Here is a 16,045-nt window from a genome sequence, read left to right as displayed (position 1 = left end):
TTGGTTGTAAACGGTGGGTTATGATTGGTTGCTTTTGGACCAATCATGAGGTGCCGGATATGCAAATCTGAGGGATTCTAGTGGTCAATCAGAGCAAGGTTTCGAAGGTCAGGTTTTTGGAAGGGAACCAATCATGGTAATTGTTTGCTCTCTGAGAAACCTCTGCAGACTCGCTGGTGTGCAGCTTCCCACAAGGGAACTTCAATAAGTTGGTGGAAAGGTGGAGTTAAGGTTTTTTGTTTTTGTTTTGAGAGAGATTTTTACTATAAGATATGTGCACTCACCAGAGAGAAAGAGAGACAGAAAGTGAGAAATCACCTCCTGGGGGGATGACCATGCCACAGTTCCTGCTCCTCCATCCTCCTCTTGGGATCTTGGGCACACACACGCACACACACCTGGCGTGAAGTTTAGGGCACTGCGTCCGGGACTTGAACTGTGGTTGACTACATGGGAGTCCAGCAACATAAACATTACACTAATTGCTGGTCCCAAGGTTTGATTTTATTTTGATGCAAAAAAACCTTTGAAATCCATTCATAATTTTTTCATAATAATCATTTTTTTTTTGAGGTTTATTTTTTTCTTTTTTGGGGGGAGAGTGGTTGCTATAGGGTGCATGCACTCACCAGAGAGACAGAGAGAAAGAGAGATAGAAAGTGACAAATCACCTCTCAAGGGGGATGGCCATGCTGCAATCCCTTCTCCTACATTCTTCTCTCAGGATCTTGGGCATGTACACACAGGCGCCCGGTGTGAGTTTAAGCCATTGGGTCCAGGATTCGAACCACAGTTGACTACATGGGAGTCCAGCAACATAGCCATTACGCCAAGTGCTGGTCCCAAGAGAGATTTTTTTTTTCTATAGGGTGTGTCCACTCACCAGAGAGACAGAGAGAAAGCAAGAAATGACCTTCCAGGAGGGATGGCTGTGCCACAGTCCCTTCATCTTCATTCTCCTTCGGGATTTTGGGCATGCATGCACTCTCACTGAGCGTGAATTTTAAGCCACTGGGTCTGGGACTTGAGCCACAGTTGACTGTGTCCAACGGCATAACCATTATGCCATCTGCTGGTCCCTCTATGATCTTTTTAGTCCTTGTGTGTTTGTGTGTGTAAATGGCTCTTTTTTTGGATGTATATGTTTACTTGAGGTGCTGAAACGAATTCTTTCTTTTATAGATCTTATTTGGAGTCAGGAAGAACCTCAGAACATGGGTCCATGGTCTTTTGTTTCTCCAAGGTTTGAAAAACAACTGGCCTGCAAGGTGATCACTCTTTCTCTTTTAGTGGTGTGTGTGTGTGTGTGTTTTACTAGTTCTATTCTTTAATCATAAGCTAAAATATAAAGTCTAGTTTCAGGACATTTTTTTTAGCAGAAAATGCTATGTTTATAGAGCTGTATGTATGTACGTACTAACATTAGTATCTTTTTTTTTTTTAAGAGGTTTTTGCTACACGGTGCGTGCACTTGCCAGAAAGACAGAGAAACAGAAAGCAAGGGACCAGCAGTTAGCGTAATGGCTATGTCACTGAACTCCCATGTAGCCAACCGCAGTTCAAGTCCCAAACCCGATGGCTTAAACTCACGTTGGGTGTGTGTGCGTGCATGCCCAAGATCCCGAGAAGGAGAAGGGATTGTGGCATGGCCATCCCCCCGGAGGGGGGGGGGATTTTTTGCTCTCTGTCTCTCTCCATCTTTCTGATGAGCACACTCGCCCTATAGGAAAAACATCTCTCCCCCCAAAAAGAAAGAAAGCGAGGAATCACCCCCAGGGGGGATGGCCATGCCACAATCCTTTCTCCTCCATTCTCCTCTTGGGATCTCGGGCACACATGCACATGTGCCTGGCATGAGTTTAAGCCACTGGGTCCAGGACTGAAACCATGGTCGACTTTTTGGGAGTCCAAGAACATACCTATTATGCCAACTGCTGGTTCTAGTATCATGCTTTTTTTTTTTTTTCTTTCTTTCTTTTTTTTAATGGTTGTACTCAGAAAACTAAAAGCCCTACCTGTCAGCTCCCTTTTTCTCTAGTGTCCTCCGCATGTCTTACCCAAGCCTTCTTGAGGCAGAGTGATGGCCAGGGGACGTTTTATAATTTGGGACTAGATACACCCTATACATGTTCCAGGCTTATCCACAAAGCTGGTATACATCAATGGGAGGCTGGTGTCCATCTTGATTGTTCTTTAGGAAGGGAAAAACAGTGAGAAGAGCAACTGTACTTCTGTTTCTTTTTGTATCCTGCTTTGATTAGAACTCAGTTCACTCATTTGATACTAGTTTGCTAGGCTCAAATCATTTTTGTTGTTGTTTTTTTTTGTTTGTTTTTTTTTTTGAGAGGTTTTTGCTATAGGGCGCATGCGCTTGCCAGACAGACAGAGACAGACAGACAGAAAGCGAGAAATCACCCACCAGGGGGGATGGCCACGCCGCAATCCCTTCTTCTCCATTCTCCTCTTGGGACCTTGGGCACGCACGCATATGCGCCCAGCGTGAGTTTAAGCCACCAGGTCCGTGACTTGAACTGCAGTGGACTACATGGGAGTCCAGCAACATAGCCATTATGCTAACTGCTGATCCCTCAAATCATTTTTCACACGTAAATAATTCTAATTAAGGAATCTCTACAGCTAAAACCAACTAACAGCTGCTTAGTTACCAAGATAGGACAGGTCTGACCATGTGGGCTGTTAAAAGAGTCAGATCCCACATGGTGGTCTGCAATTCAAATTCCAGCCCTGGAGGCTTGAAGAACATGCTAGGTGGATGTGCATGTGGGCATGCATGACTGAAATCCTGACAGGATGGAGAAATGGAGGAAAAGGAATTGTGGTGTGACCACTCCCATGGGAGAGGCTTTCTCTATTCCTCCCTCTTTCTCTCTCTCTCTCTCTCTCTCACATTCCCTCTGGCAATTTACAAAAAAAAAAAGAAAAAAGAAAAAGACAAATTTAAGTATTTGACTCACATTATCATGCCTAGAATTTAGTTAGTTGTGGTGGTGGCACACATTTCCCTCCAATCTATTCTGTGTAACTTATTGCTTTTCCAAAAAGGTACTTTTGGTTAAATAAAATAAGTGTACCTCCTTGGTAGAACGACACAGAACTCTGATCCAGTCAAAATATCATTTTACTTCTTCTCTGCTCCAATGGCAGCTCCGCCTTGTAAGCCGACCCCCTCTGCCAGTGCCGGCTGTGGGAATTGGCACGGTTCACCTGCAGCAGCATGAAGATATCCTCACCAGGACCTTTGCTTGACGACGTCCTTGAAGAGACACTACTTCCTTTTAAGTAGAGTGACATGAAAAGATAGGCCTGCTTCCTCCACTCTCTCTTCCTGTCTGTTAGGTGACACGAAAAGACTTAATTCCTTTGAGATTCTGGGATTGATGTGGACAATTTAATCAGAAATAAGCAGGGGAATTGGTTATAAACACATGAATCAGACCAGAACATTTATCCTAAATGTTCAGGAGTGTTATGTTTTGGTGTGATCTGCATGAGCTGGACAACTAGGCCATTAATTCTGGATGATTTCAGACTCCATTTAAATGAATCACATTTGACAAGGAAAAATTCTTTAGCCTAATTTGCAGTTTATACTGTCTCCCAACTTGTTTGGTGCAAGTCACTTTAATTAAATTTTCCTTCCTTTTTCAAGGTCCTGTGACTAGCAATATTTTTATTTTATGTAATCTCTGGTGTTGCTTTCCCACCACTGTGTAAAATGTTTCATAAACACTAGCCAAACTAGATTACTCCTGATTTATGTTTTTAAGGTAATTGTTTTATCCATTATCCTTAAATCTAGGTCCTATGAAATACAAATCTCTTGGTGTATAATCTTCTAGCACTGTATTTTTAAATTAATGAAATTGATTTATGGCCTGTTATTGGGGATTTCAGCCCTTGGTTACTCAGTCCCGCCTCTAAAAATTCTCTTCAGCATTATTATGTTTATTTGTGATATTTAAAGAGCACTTAAACAGAGGGAACTTCCCAGTGTCAGGGGTTTGGGGATTTCATAGAGGTTACCATCTGACTCCCTCAGTCTGAAATGAAATCTAGTACTGGAAACAACTGTACAGCAAACTATGTAGCTTTACTTGACTTGGTGCTGTGGAGCCTCCACCATCTACCATTCTTGTGTCAAACACTGTTTTTCTCAGAAGTGATGGGGAAGACCTGAGGGACTAGAATGGGCTCACATCCTCCCAACTTTTACCGGCCACTGGTCATATCTTTCAGAATCAGTGATAAGGTTGTTCTAGTCACGGTAGTATAATACATTTAGGATAAACACCCTATACATGTGGATTAGGGGGCTAGCAGGTGGCATGGTAGTTAAGTGACTGGATCCCACATAGCCAACTGTAGTTTGAGTCCTGGGCCTGGTGGCTTGAAAATCACACTGGGTACTCATACGTGCATGCCCAAAATCCAGAGAGGAGAATGGAGAAGGGATTGTAACATGATCATCCCCCCAGGGGGTGATTTCCTCACTTTCCATCTTTCTGTCTATCTCTGGTGAGTAGACATGCACTATGGCAAAAACCTAAAAAAGAAAGAAGAAAAAAAGAAATGCGTAAGTGTATTGAGTTAATGTTTTTTGTAGTATCCACATCTCTTTTTTTCCTGTATGCCTCAATGCTTCCTTCCTGTGTGAAGCCTTATAAATCATGTAACTTAATACTACTCATGTAAATCAGTGGAATTACAAAGCTCTATTTAATGAGAAGTTACCAATACTATATATTTAATGATGAAAATAAAAATAAAAGCACAGTGTCATTTTTTTCATTAGCTCTTTTGGTTTCTTTTTTTTAAAAAAATTAAGACACAATTGTATATATTTATAGGACACAGTGTGATGTTTGACACTTGGCTGTGTACTTGGGTAATGATCAAGTTGGTATCTGGTATACCCATCATCTGAAACATGCATGTTTCCTAGTGCTGAGAACATTCAAAGTCCTCTCTCAGTTTCTTGAATTAAAAGCTTTCTTGGGAACCAGCAGTTAGCGTAATGGCTATGTCGCTGGACTCCCACGTAGTCGACCGCGGTTCGTGTCCCGGACCCAGTGGCTTAAAACTCACGCTGGGCGCGTGTGCGTGCGTGCAGTGAAAATCTCTCAAAAAAAAAAAAAAAGAAAAAAGCTTTCTTTGATCCCCTCTCCTCAGCTCTCCAGCTTCTCAGGAGCCTGACACTTGTGTGCATGTGCAAGCCAGGTTTTTAAGACTGACCCAAGTCTGAACTGTGGTCACCATATGGTTTCTTGAACTATAAGGGCATGAGCATTATCATTGCATCACAATGGCTGCACCTACTTTAAATCTCTCCAAATTTCTCCCTAACTTCATACCACACAAGTCTGTTTATGATTTCTTATTACATCTTTTTTAACTTGAGCCATGAAATATGTCCTCTTAACCTTCTTCCATTCAGTCACTCCTTCGTGTGTGTCAGTATTACAGAGGGAAAACCTGTGAAGAATCCCAAATCAAGTATTCATTATTTTATTTCATCCCTCTTTAAAATTTCAGTAATTTGGGGCCAGCAGATGGCATGGTGGTTAAGGTGCTGGACTCACATGGCTGACCACAGATTGAATCTTAGATCTGGCAGCCTACTTTCCCACCTTTTCTCTCTCTCTCTCGTGTATGCATATACCTTACAGCAAATTAATAATAAATATAATAACTTGAAAATTTTATAGTAATTTGATATTTATGTCTCATATCTATTATTTTTGAGGAGTCTTCAAAAAGTTAATAGAAAAAAAAAGTTAATGGAAAATCTGTATTATAGGGGCCAGTAGGGTAGTGGTTAAGATGCTGGATCCCCACATAGCCGACCACGGTTCAAGTCTTGGACCTGGTGGCTTGCTCTCTCACTTTCTCTCACTGTCTCTTTCTCTCCTTCTCTCATCAAATTAAATAATAATAATAAATAACATAAAATAAATATTTTTTAGAAAAGAAAATGTATAGTATAAAAAAATCTGTGCATGGATCTCAAAACCTTTTGCACCAAAATAAACTCATACTTTTTTTTTTTTGAGAGGTTTTTGCTATCGGGCATGTGTGCTTGCCAGGGAGAGACAGAGAGACAGAAAGTGAGAAATCACCCCCAGGGGGAATGGCCACGCCGCAATCCCTTCTCCTCCATTCTCCTCTCGGGATCTTGAGCACGCGCACACATGCACCCAATGTGAGTTTAAGCCACCGGGTCCAGGATTTGAACTGCAGTTGACTACTGGGGAGCCCAGCGACATAGCCATTACGCTAACTGCTGGTCCCCAAAATAAACTCATACTTTAATTCCATTTTTTCACAAACTTTCTGAAGTTACTTCCTATATCTTTCTTTGCTAATTTCATGGTCGATGAAGAACAGAGTTTAGGATTGGCCTGATAGCCTCCTGGCGGATTCCACATGGCCAACTGCAGTTTGCCTGTGGGCCCCAGAACCTTGAAAAACATGCTGGGCAAGTGTGCCTGCATGCCCCAGATCCCAGTGGGATGGAGAAGTGGAGGAGAAGGGATCAAGGCAGGACCACACCCTGTTGGAGGGTCATTTCTCCCTCCCTCTTTCTGTTGTCTCTCTCTGGTAATCATATATGCCCTCTGGAAATTTATATATATACTAGAGTTTAAGTACTCAATGAGTGAAAATGTTAGCAATCATAGGCAAATTTCAGTTTTGTCTAAAATGACACATCATTCTTACTAAACTAAAACTTCTTGCCGTATAAGAACCATTTTGCTTAGTTATTCTATATCATCCATATACATGCTATTTGGGTAAAATATTCTGAACTTTAGATTTTTTTTTTTTTTGGAGAGGTTTTTGCTATAGGGCGCGTGCGCTCGCCAGACAGACAGAAACAGAGAGACAGAAAGTGAGAAATCACCCCCCAGAGGGGGTGGTCACGCCACAATCCCTTCTTCTCCATTCTCCTCTCGGGATCTTGGGCACGCACGCACACGCGCCTGGCGTGAGTTTTAAGCCACCGGGTCCGGGACGAGAACCGCTGTCGACTACGTGGGAGTCCAGCGACATAGCCATTACGCTAACTGCTGGTTCTCAACTGTGGATTTCTTTAGTGATTACAGTTACCTTTGAAATAGCTTGTTCCAGCAGATGTCAGAGCAGAAGTCAATCTCAAGGATTTCAAATTTAAGTAAGGAAAATAATTTGAGGGCCGTCTATGTGCCAATCTCTGAGTTTCACTTTTGCACTCTTCACAGTTATTATTAGCCTTATTTTACTGATGCAGCTCAGAAAGTTCAATCACCCAAAGCCATTCAATAGTAGAAGGAACACTACCCTGTGCACGAGGATCAGATCTCAGCTCAGAAAACCTGGCTCAGGGAAACTGCTCAGCTGGAGGAAGCATAAACCCCTGACCTCGGTATTTTGGCGAAGCACCATAATAGACAGGGGAGGAGGAATTCACAAGCTATTTACTATACACGACGTGTCGCAAATTTTTACAGCTTCCAAGAGGTTACGATGACGTACAAAAGGAAAAGGTCGGTTCGTGCCCGTCGGCTCTTGGCTGCTCAGCCCCAGGCCTCAGGGACGGAACCTTGGGCTCCGCGCTCCTCTGACCATACAGCAATCCCAGCTTCCCGACGGAGTCACCCGGACTGCCTGGGTCGGGCATGGAGAGCAAGAAAACGGTCGGTTCTCGACACTGCTCGGGAATCTCAGAATAAAAACTCGGTGAACTGCCAGTCCCTCGGAATACCCGAGACCCTGCAGCCAGACCTAAACACACGCACAGGGGCGGGCCAGCCACGCCTCCTGGTAGCCGGCCCAGCCGGCCGCCGGCTGGCCAGAGAGCTTCGGGAGCCGGCGCGGAGGCCCGAGCTGCGGGAGCTGAGGGAAGGCTGCGCCGAGCCCGCTGTCCTCCGCCCGGCCTCCCCAGCCGCCGCCATGGGCAGTGAGTAGCGGCGGGCTGGAGCGGGGTTCTGGCTGGGGCAGGGGCACCACTTGGGCTGGTCCGGCGGGGCTTAGGCCCACTCGGGGTCTTCCAGCCTGCGGTCGGGGATGCACTGGCCGCGCCCGGCCGCTGCAGAGGGCGAGGGCCGGGGACCGCCTCCGAGGCCCCTACAGGCGTGCGAGGCCTTCCTTGCCTGGGCCCGCCGCGGAGACCCGGGCCGTGAGGCCGGGGTTTTTGCGCTTCATGGGCGGCGAGGAGCGAGGATGGCGCGGAGAGGCCATTGGTTTTGGGGGCGGGGAGTGAGGGCACCGGGCTAAACCTGGACCATTTCTAATTTTTCAGAAGCTTAAACTCATGTTTTTATTCCTAGATCACCATTCCTTGGCATGTTAGTTATGATGGATAAAGCTCCTTTACTCGTTTAACTGAAAAAAAAAAAAGTGATGCATGGCAGGGATTTTTAGGGGAGGAAAGGAGTGATTGGTATAAAATGTTCATTGCAGTTATTCTGTAGCGTTCATTGAAAACTCTGTAAGATTGTATAAGCCTTAAGGACAAGGCCTTTGATTATGGGGATCCTTTGCAGGCTCTTTCTCAAGCACTGAACCCCATACATTTACACGTAGATCCTTAGAGCTGTTCACGTGTTTGTTGGTGGAGTGGATAACTGCATATCTTAGCACACTCACTGGCCAACTAGTGGACATTAGGGAAAAATAGTAGAGGAGATCCCTGGCCTGTATGTACAGTGTAAGGGGTAAAATTCTGCAGCACAGGGATAGACAAGCGTTGCTTGAACTTGCAGATGATCATAAAATACCAGTAAAGTCGGAAGACTGGCTTGGATTAAGGTGGGAAGGAAAAGGGATAAAGAGGATCTAGGAAGCTTCCCATTACGATGGATATTTGCAGTAGAAATGATTGTTTTCAGTATTCAGATTTCCTTTTTTTTTTAGAGAGAGGTTTTTGCTACAGATTGCCTTGCGCTTGCTAAAGAGACAGAAAGCAAGAAATCACCCCCCCCCCCAGGGGGAATGGCCACGCCTCAATCTTCTTTCCTCCATTCTGTTTTCGGGATCTTGGGCATGCATATGCACATATGCCCACTGAGTGAACTATGCCCAGTGAGTGAACGGTGGACAGTCCTTGACTTAACCATTATACCATCTGCCTATCTGCCAGTCCTTTTTTTTTTTTTTTTTTTTTAAAGAGATTTTTGCTATACAGCACGTGCACTCGTTGGAGAGAGAGATAGAAAGCAAGATATTACCCTCCAGAGGAGATGGTCATGCCACAATCCCTTCTCCTCCATTCTCTTCCCAGGATTTTGGGCGTGCACACACACGGGACTGCTGGGTTCAGGACTTGAAACACGGTGGGCCATGTGCAGGAGTCAAGTGATTCAACCATTATGCCATCTGCTGGTCCCCAGATTAACTTTCTAATTAATCCAAAGGCGCTTGGGTAACAAATCTCTGCTCCTAAGAATTACTGAATTATTCTATCAAACATCAGAGAGTGCCATCTTTTGAGAGGTTTTTCTAAGAGGATAGTAAAGTCAGCTTTTGGCTGGCCAGAAACCTAATAATTCATGTCAGCTTTAAAACAATTTTAGGATGTTAGTATAGAGAATCCAATGTCTATACGGGAAGATGATCCTTGTTAATAACTGCTTGTGGCCTGTCCTGTTCCTGCACATCGCAGTCTTTGGCAAGGGACAGAAGCTTGAGAGGTTGTCATCTTCACCCTTCAGTTTTCTGGCAGGACATGGCTTAAGCCATGCCAGAAGACAGTGTCTGTCCTTAAAGAACCTTGGCTTATCTTACTTTTCTATACTATAAGAGTTCTTTGATATCATTATGTGGAAGTGTGACCAAGCAGTGAAGTGTGTCTTAATATAATGAAGTAAGAGATTGTATACTTTAAAAAGTTATCTAGCGGGACCAGCAGATATATAATGGTTATGTTGGTGGACTACCATGTAGTTGACCATTGCTCAAGTCCCAGACCTTGCAGCTTAAAACTCAGGCTGAGAAAACAAACAAACAAACAAAAAAGCCCCTCAGGCTGGGTGCGAATGTGCCCAAGATGCCTAGAGGAGACTGGAGTTGAAGGGATTGCAAAGAGGCCATTCCCCCTGGGGAGGGATTTCTTGCTTTCTGTCTCTCCAACAAGCCTAACTGCCCTATATCAAGCATCTCTCTTTTTTTTGGAGAGATTTTAGCTATAGAGCTTGTGCGCTCGCCAGAAAGACGTAGAGACTGACAGATAGAAAGCGAGAAATCACTCCCCACGGGGGTTGGCCACACCGCAGTCCCTTCTCCTCCATTCTCCTCTCGGGATCTTGGGCATGCACACACACGTGGCCGGTGTGAGTTTATGCCACCAGGTCCAGGACTCGAACCGCAGTTGACTACATGGGAGTCCAGCAGCATAGCCGTTATGCCAACTGCTGGTCCCAGTAAACATTTCTTTAAAAAAAAAATTAACTAGAAAATGATCCCATGACACTTCTTACTTAGTTGTCTTTCAGTAAAGTCAGTTCTTAGGTGAAGCCCATTGTTATTTTTAGTGGAGAAGGCATCTTCCTTTATTCCTCTTCTTACATTTCAGTTTTCTATAATGCTTTGTCTTTCTGGTACCTAAGCACACAGCATTTGCTCTTTTTGCATGTAGTGATGCTCTAGGAATAATTCTTTTCTTGTGATGCTCTTCAAATAATTCTTTTCTTAAATATGTAGAAGGATTGGATACAAGTGTCAGGAAGCAAAAATGGTAAAAAGTTATTTTGATTATTTGTCTTCTAGTGACTAGTCCTCAAACTATTTGAGTTCTTTTGTCCCTTGAATTGTATTGCATATCTGTTCCCCTATATATTCATTTGAAGTGAAGAGCATTATGATTATTTAAATTGAAGAGGGTGGGGATGGGGAGGATTGCCTTTGAAAGGTAAAGAACATTTGTATTCGATTCTTTTTCTTTTCTAAACTTTGTAATAGGGATGTTTCTTCTTCTTTTTTTTTTTTGGTAACAGTCAAATTTTTAGAAGTTATCAAGCCTTTCTGTGCAGTTCTACCAGAAATTCAGAAACCTGAGAGGAAAGTAAGTATATTTTTATAATTTAGAGGGTAGCTAAATGAATTGATTTACTTGTCCTAGCCTTTTCCTGGTTGTAACTGGAAAAAATATTACCTGCTCCTCCTCTTTGCAAGAGGCACAGGCTGACTAAAACTATAGTATAGACCTCTTTAAATAGTTTCATGCTTTCAAAAATGACTGTTAAGTTTTAACGTTTCTAAACCAAGGGTTTCTTTGGCCTGTGTGTTAGTTAAGATACAGCATTCTGCCTGTCGTGATCCCTTATAATTCCTGTAATGTAGAGTGTGCTTTGTGCTTGCTAATTGTGCTTGAGATCTGCTGTTCTAACTGAATGGCCCAGTCTGCTGGGTAGATTTTGATGAGTCCAACCATTTCACATGAATGAATCGCAATTGTGCAAGTATTTACCTCCCATTTCTTTTTAAAAAATAATTATTTAATTTTACTAATTACTATATTTATTTTAATTTGGCCAGAGAGAGAGAGGGGAAGTGAGAAAGCAAGCCGGCAGGTCCGAGACTTGAACTGTGCTTGGCCATGTGGCAGCCCAGTGCCTTAACCACACGCCACCTGGCCTTCCTCCCATTTCTTAATTCATTCTTTGGGGGAAAAAAAAATGACAGTAATTCATCCAGAAGATACTATGATCAAGTCAAATTGTTTTTCCATCCTTAGTTGCTTTTTGGAGCTAAGGTATGGAAATTCCAGAAATATTGTTAATTCCAAACTGCCCATTTCCCAGACATTCTTTTTCTGTATTTAAAATTTCTCATGAAACTAACAGGAATTAAGAATATAGAAATAGGTAAAACATTTGTAAAATTTAATATTTTATTAAGACGTTCTTTATACTTTTTTATTGCTATGAGATGGTAGAAATATCAATAGCTGTTTTAGGTGCATTTCAGGAATCCCAAGAAACTAGCTTTTCATAGTCTGTGAGTTATTTCTGTGCTAATGGTGCTACAAGCAGTCCTAGATTTGCAGGGAAATTGTTAACTCATTTTGATGGAATTAACTAATTCTCTAGAAATAATAACGCATTTTATTTATTTTTTTGAGAGGTTTTTGCTATAGGGCGCTTGCGCTCGCCAGAAAGACAGAGACAGAGAGACAGAAAGTGAGAAATCACCCCCCAGGGGGGATGGCCACGCCGCAATCCCTTCTCCGTTCTCCTCTTGGGATCTTGGGCATGCACGCACATGCGCCTGGCGTGAGTTTAAGCCACCAGGTCCGGGAGGCGAACCTTGGTGGACTACATGGGAGTCCAGCGACATAGTCATCACACTAACAGCTGATCCTGCACATTTTATTTCTTTCTTCCTTTTTTTTTTAGGGGGGGAGAGGTTTTTGCTATAGGGCGCATGCGCTCGCCAGACAGAGAGAGACAGAAAGCGAGAAATCACCCCCCAGAGGGCATGGCCACGCCACAGTCCCTTCTCCATTCTCCTCTCGGGATCTTGGGCACGCATGCTCACGTGCCTGGCGTGAGTTTAAGCCACTGGGTCCGGGACTCGAACCACGGTTGACTACGTGGGAGTCCAGTGACAGCCATTACACTAACTGCTGGTCCCTCCACGCATTTTATTTCTAAGCAGGAATTTAGTGACCATTCCTGAGAAAGACCAGAGTTTTTCTTGGGGTGCTAAGATACATTGCTTTCTTTTATATAGTATTGAAGATAGAATTGTCAGTCAACATAAGGAGACTTTTACATTGGTCTGGCCCCAGAAAGTGGGACATCTGGAATCTGAGACTTGTAGGTTATAGGTGAGTTTGAAATTCTTAGAGTAGTTGGGTGTTAAAAACAAAACAAAACAAAACAAAAAAAAACACAAGTCTGTTTCTGAAAGAAATCAGCAGAAGAATGTCTGTGCTCTAAGAGAGAAGAAAAATTACTGTGGATCATGAAAACACTATCCTGGGACGTGTAGCATCCCCTGTACAGGGTCTGTTAATGTTCATAGGCCTCTGTTACTGTCTGTAGGTGTGACTCTCCCAGGCGCCCTGGGAAGAAGTCAGAATTTTGTCCTCACTCATGTGTATTGGATCTGTTTTCCTTTGCCTCCTTTTCAATTTCATTTAGCAGGTGGTACAGTATAGATGGCGACTGCCTGAATTTCTAACTTTCCTTTTTTGATAAGTAAAGAAATTTATGTTTAAGAAGTTCAGTTATTTTAGCTGCTGCAATCTAGGAGGAAAGGGACATTTTAAGAGTAGATAATTTAGGGCCGGCAGATGGCGTGGTGGTTAAGGTTGCTGGATTCCTACATGGCCGACTGTGGTTCGAGTCCTGAACCTGAGGGGTTGCTTTGTCACTTTCTCTCCCACCCTCTTTCTCTCATTCTTTCCTCCTCTGGTCAAATTAAAATAGATAAATAATAAAGTTAAATAAAATAATTATTTAAAAAAGAGTAGATAATTTAAAATATTTCACTGTTTTACATGTTTTGGAGGATGTCATGATGGAGAGAACATGATTTATGCTTTATCGTGGATTTTTGCTGTAAATTTGCTGTTTCTTGGTTTTGATTGATTATTCTTTGTGTTTTATTGTGCAGATCCAGTTTAGAGAGAAGGTACTATGGACTGCTATAACTCTCTTTATTTTCTTAGTATGTTGTCAGGTATGTAGATATATAAAGTTACATGTACTCTTGTTCTAAGTCTTGATTAGATGGAATTTGAGAAACTCATTTTAGTTAAAATATTAAATATACTGAAATATATTAAGCATTGTTATCTTTTTTATTTTTAATGAGTTTCATTTATGTATTTATTTTTAGGATTTTTGCCATAGGGTGCATGCACTGCTGAAGAGAGAAAGAGACAGAGAAAATGAGAATTCACCCCCCTAGAGGTGATGGCTATACCACAATCCCTTCTCCTTTAGTCTCCTCTCTGTCTCTCTCTGGTGAGTGTGTGTGCCCTGTAGCAAATTTAAAATAACAATAATAAATAAAATCTTTAAAAAAGAAAATCAACTCACCTTTACTGTGTCAGCTGCTCGCCCCAAGATACACTTGTTTTTAATCATACAACTTAAGTAATTTTTTTTTAATTTTATTATTTTATTTAGATTTATTTATTTATTTATTTTTTGGAGAGGTTTTTGCCATAGGGTGTGTGCGCTCACCAGAAAGACAGACAGAGACAGAGAGAGACAGAAAGCGAGAAATCAGCCCCCAGGGGGGATGGCCACGCCGCAATCCCTTCTCCTCCATTCTCCTCTTGGGATCTTGGGCACGCGTGCACATACGCCCGGCATGAGTTTTAAGCCACCGGGTCCAGGACGCAAACTGCGGTCGACTACACGGGAGTCCAACGACATAGCCATTACGCTAACTGCTGGTCCCACTTAAGTAGTTTTTTAAAAAGCACTGTAAACATTGGGAGCCAGCAGGTGGTGTGGTGGTTAAAAGTGCTGGATTCCCACATGGCCAACTGCAGTTCAAGTCCTGGACCTGGTGGCTTGTTTTCTCACTTTCTCTCTCTCTCTCTCTCTCTCTCTCACTCACTCACTCTGGCTCTCTCTGGTCAAATTAAAATAAATAAATAAATAAATAAAGTTAAATAAAATAATTCTTTTTATAAAAAAGCACTGTAAACATTAAGTGAACACATTAAAATTAAATGCAAACTTAATTTGTATAATGATTTTTATAGAATATTTTGTGTAATATTTTAGATACCACTGTTTGGAATCATGTCATCAGATTCTGCAGATCCTTTCTACTGGATGAGGGTTATACTTGCATCCAACAGAGGTATATGTTACTTCTTGTCTCCATACTGCTAGTGACATCAAGTCATGTGAAAATGTGGAGTTAACAACTATTTTTCAGTGTCTGCGGAGAAGGGGAGAATATGTGGGGGGGAGAACCCATTGCCTGGAGAAGAGATTGACATGTAAATAATGACAACGCCATATGTTTAATGTAGTAACGGACAGTGAACAGAGAATGGAATGGTTAGACCTTCTAGGACTTGGATTCTCAGCCCTTTTATGGATCATGTTTCCTTTGAGAAGCTGATTAAACTTAAGTTCTTTGTGGTATCTAGGTTTTTCAGTCACGTTTAGAAAGGCTTTTTTTTTTGTCCTGGATTATAAGCATACTCACCCATATTTCCTTTTAGTACTTTTCTTCAGCACTCATTTTATTGTAAGTAATGAGGTAAGTAATATAGTAATTTTCTGTAAATGGCCAGTCATTTCACTACCGATTGAAATGCTATATTTCCTTCATCAAATTTTCTTTAAGCGTTGATTGGATCTGGGGCCAACAGGTGGCATGGTGGTTAAGGGCACTGGACTCCTACATGGCTGGCCCCGGTTTGAGTCCCAGACCTGGTGACTTGCTTTCTCACTTTCTCTCTCTTTCTCTCGTGCTCTGTCCCTCTCTGGTCAAATTAAAATAAGTAAATAAATAAATAAATAAAGTTAAATAAAATAATTCTTTTAGAGAGAGAGGGGGAATTGAGAAAGCAAGCCACTGGGTCTGGGACTCTAACAGCTGTTAATTATGTGGGAGTCCAGTGCTCTTAACCACCGTGCTACCTGCTGGCCTCAAAAGGTTTATCTTGGGAACCAGCAGTTAGCGTAATGGCTATGTCGCTGGACTCCCACGTAGTTGACCATGGTTCGCGTCTCGGACCCGGTGGCTTAAATCTCACTCTGGGCGCGTGTGCGTGCGTGCCCAAGATCCCGAGAGGAGAATGGAGGAGAAGGGATTGCGGCATGACCATCCCCCCTGGGGGGTGATTTCTCGCTTTCTATCTCTATGTCTTTGTCTGTCTGGCGAGTGCATGCGCCCTATAGCGAAAACTTTTCCAAAAAAAAAAAAAAAAAAAGGAAAAAAAATGATTTATCTTAAAAAGGAATTCTGTAACATTTTAAGTTTTTAAGTTTTAGGATTTATAAAAATTTGCCTTCTTGTAGTACTTACATACTTTTTATTTAATGCATTGTTACAGGATTGTGTTAAATTA

At 42.4% G+C, this 16,045-nt stretch overlaps 2 protein-coding genes across 6 annotated transcripts in view; both read left to right on the top strand.

Annotated features, from left to right (window-relative positions):
- The window catches only part of DHTKD1 (dehydrogenase E1 and transketolase domain containing 1), a gene marked incomplete at its 5' end in the record, with an annotated part of 97,080 nt that extends 92,681 nt beyond the window's left edge, over positions 1-4,399 (top strand). Inside the window, 2 exon segments of the mRNA XM_014588392.2 lie at positions 1,183-1,268; positions 3,166-4,399. Coding sequence (XP_014443878.1) covers positions 1,183-1,268; positions 3,166-3,267 — 188 coding nt within the window.
- A 3,454-nt stretch (positions 4,400-7,853) lies between these two features.
- Positions 7,854-16,045, top strand: part of SEC61A2 (SEC61 translocon subunit alpha 2) — a 60,453-nt gene continuing 52,261 nt past the window's right edge. For 4 of the 5 annotated variants that reach the window (XR_334757.3, XM_014588394.2, XM_006150010.3 and 1 more), the window contains exons 1-4: positions 7,854-7,957; positions 10,992-11,059; positions 13,618-13,683; positions 14,745-14,823. Coding sequence is in view for 4 of the 5 variants with exons in the window: in XM_014588394.2 (XP_014443880.1) it covers positions 7,951-7,957; positions 10,992-11,059; positions 13,618-13,683; positions 14,745-14,823 (220 nt within the window). In the remaining variant the exon portion in view is untranslated. The remainder of the gene's footprint in view (positions 7,958-10,991; positions 11,060-13,617; positions 13,684-14,744; positions 14,824-16,045) is intronic. The other variant, XM_014588393.2, reaches the window with a different exon arrangement.

Source organism: Tupaia chinensis, unplaced genomic scaffold, assembly GCF_000334495.1.
Source record: "Tupaia chinensis unplaced genomic scaffold, TupChi_1.0 Scaffold000275_1, whole genome shotgun sequence".
In the NCBI taxonomy this organism is placed as follows: Eukaryota; Metazoa; Chordata; class Mammalia; order Scandentia; family Tupaiidae; genus Tupaia; species Tupaia belangeri.
Note: the sequence above shows the minus strand (reverse complement) of the source record. Positions and strands in the feature narration are given on the sequence as shown.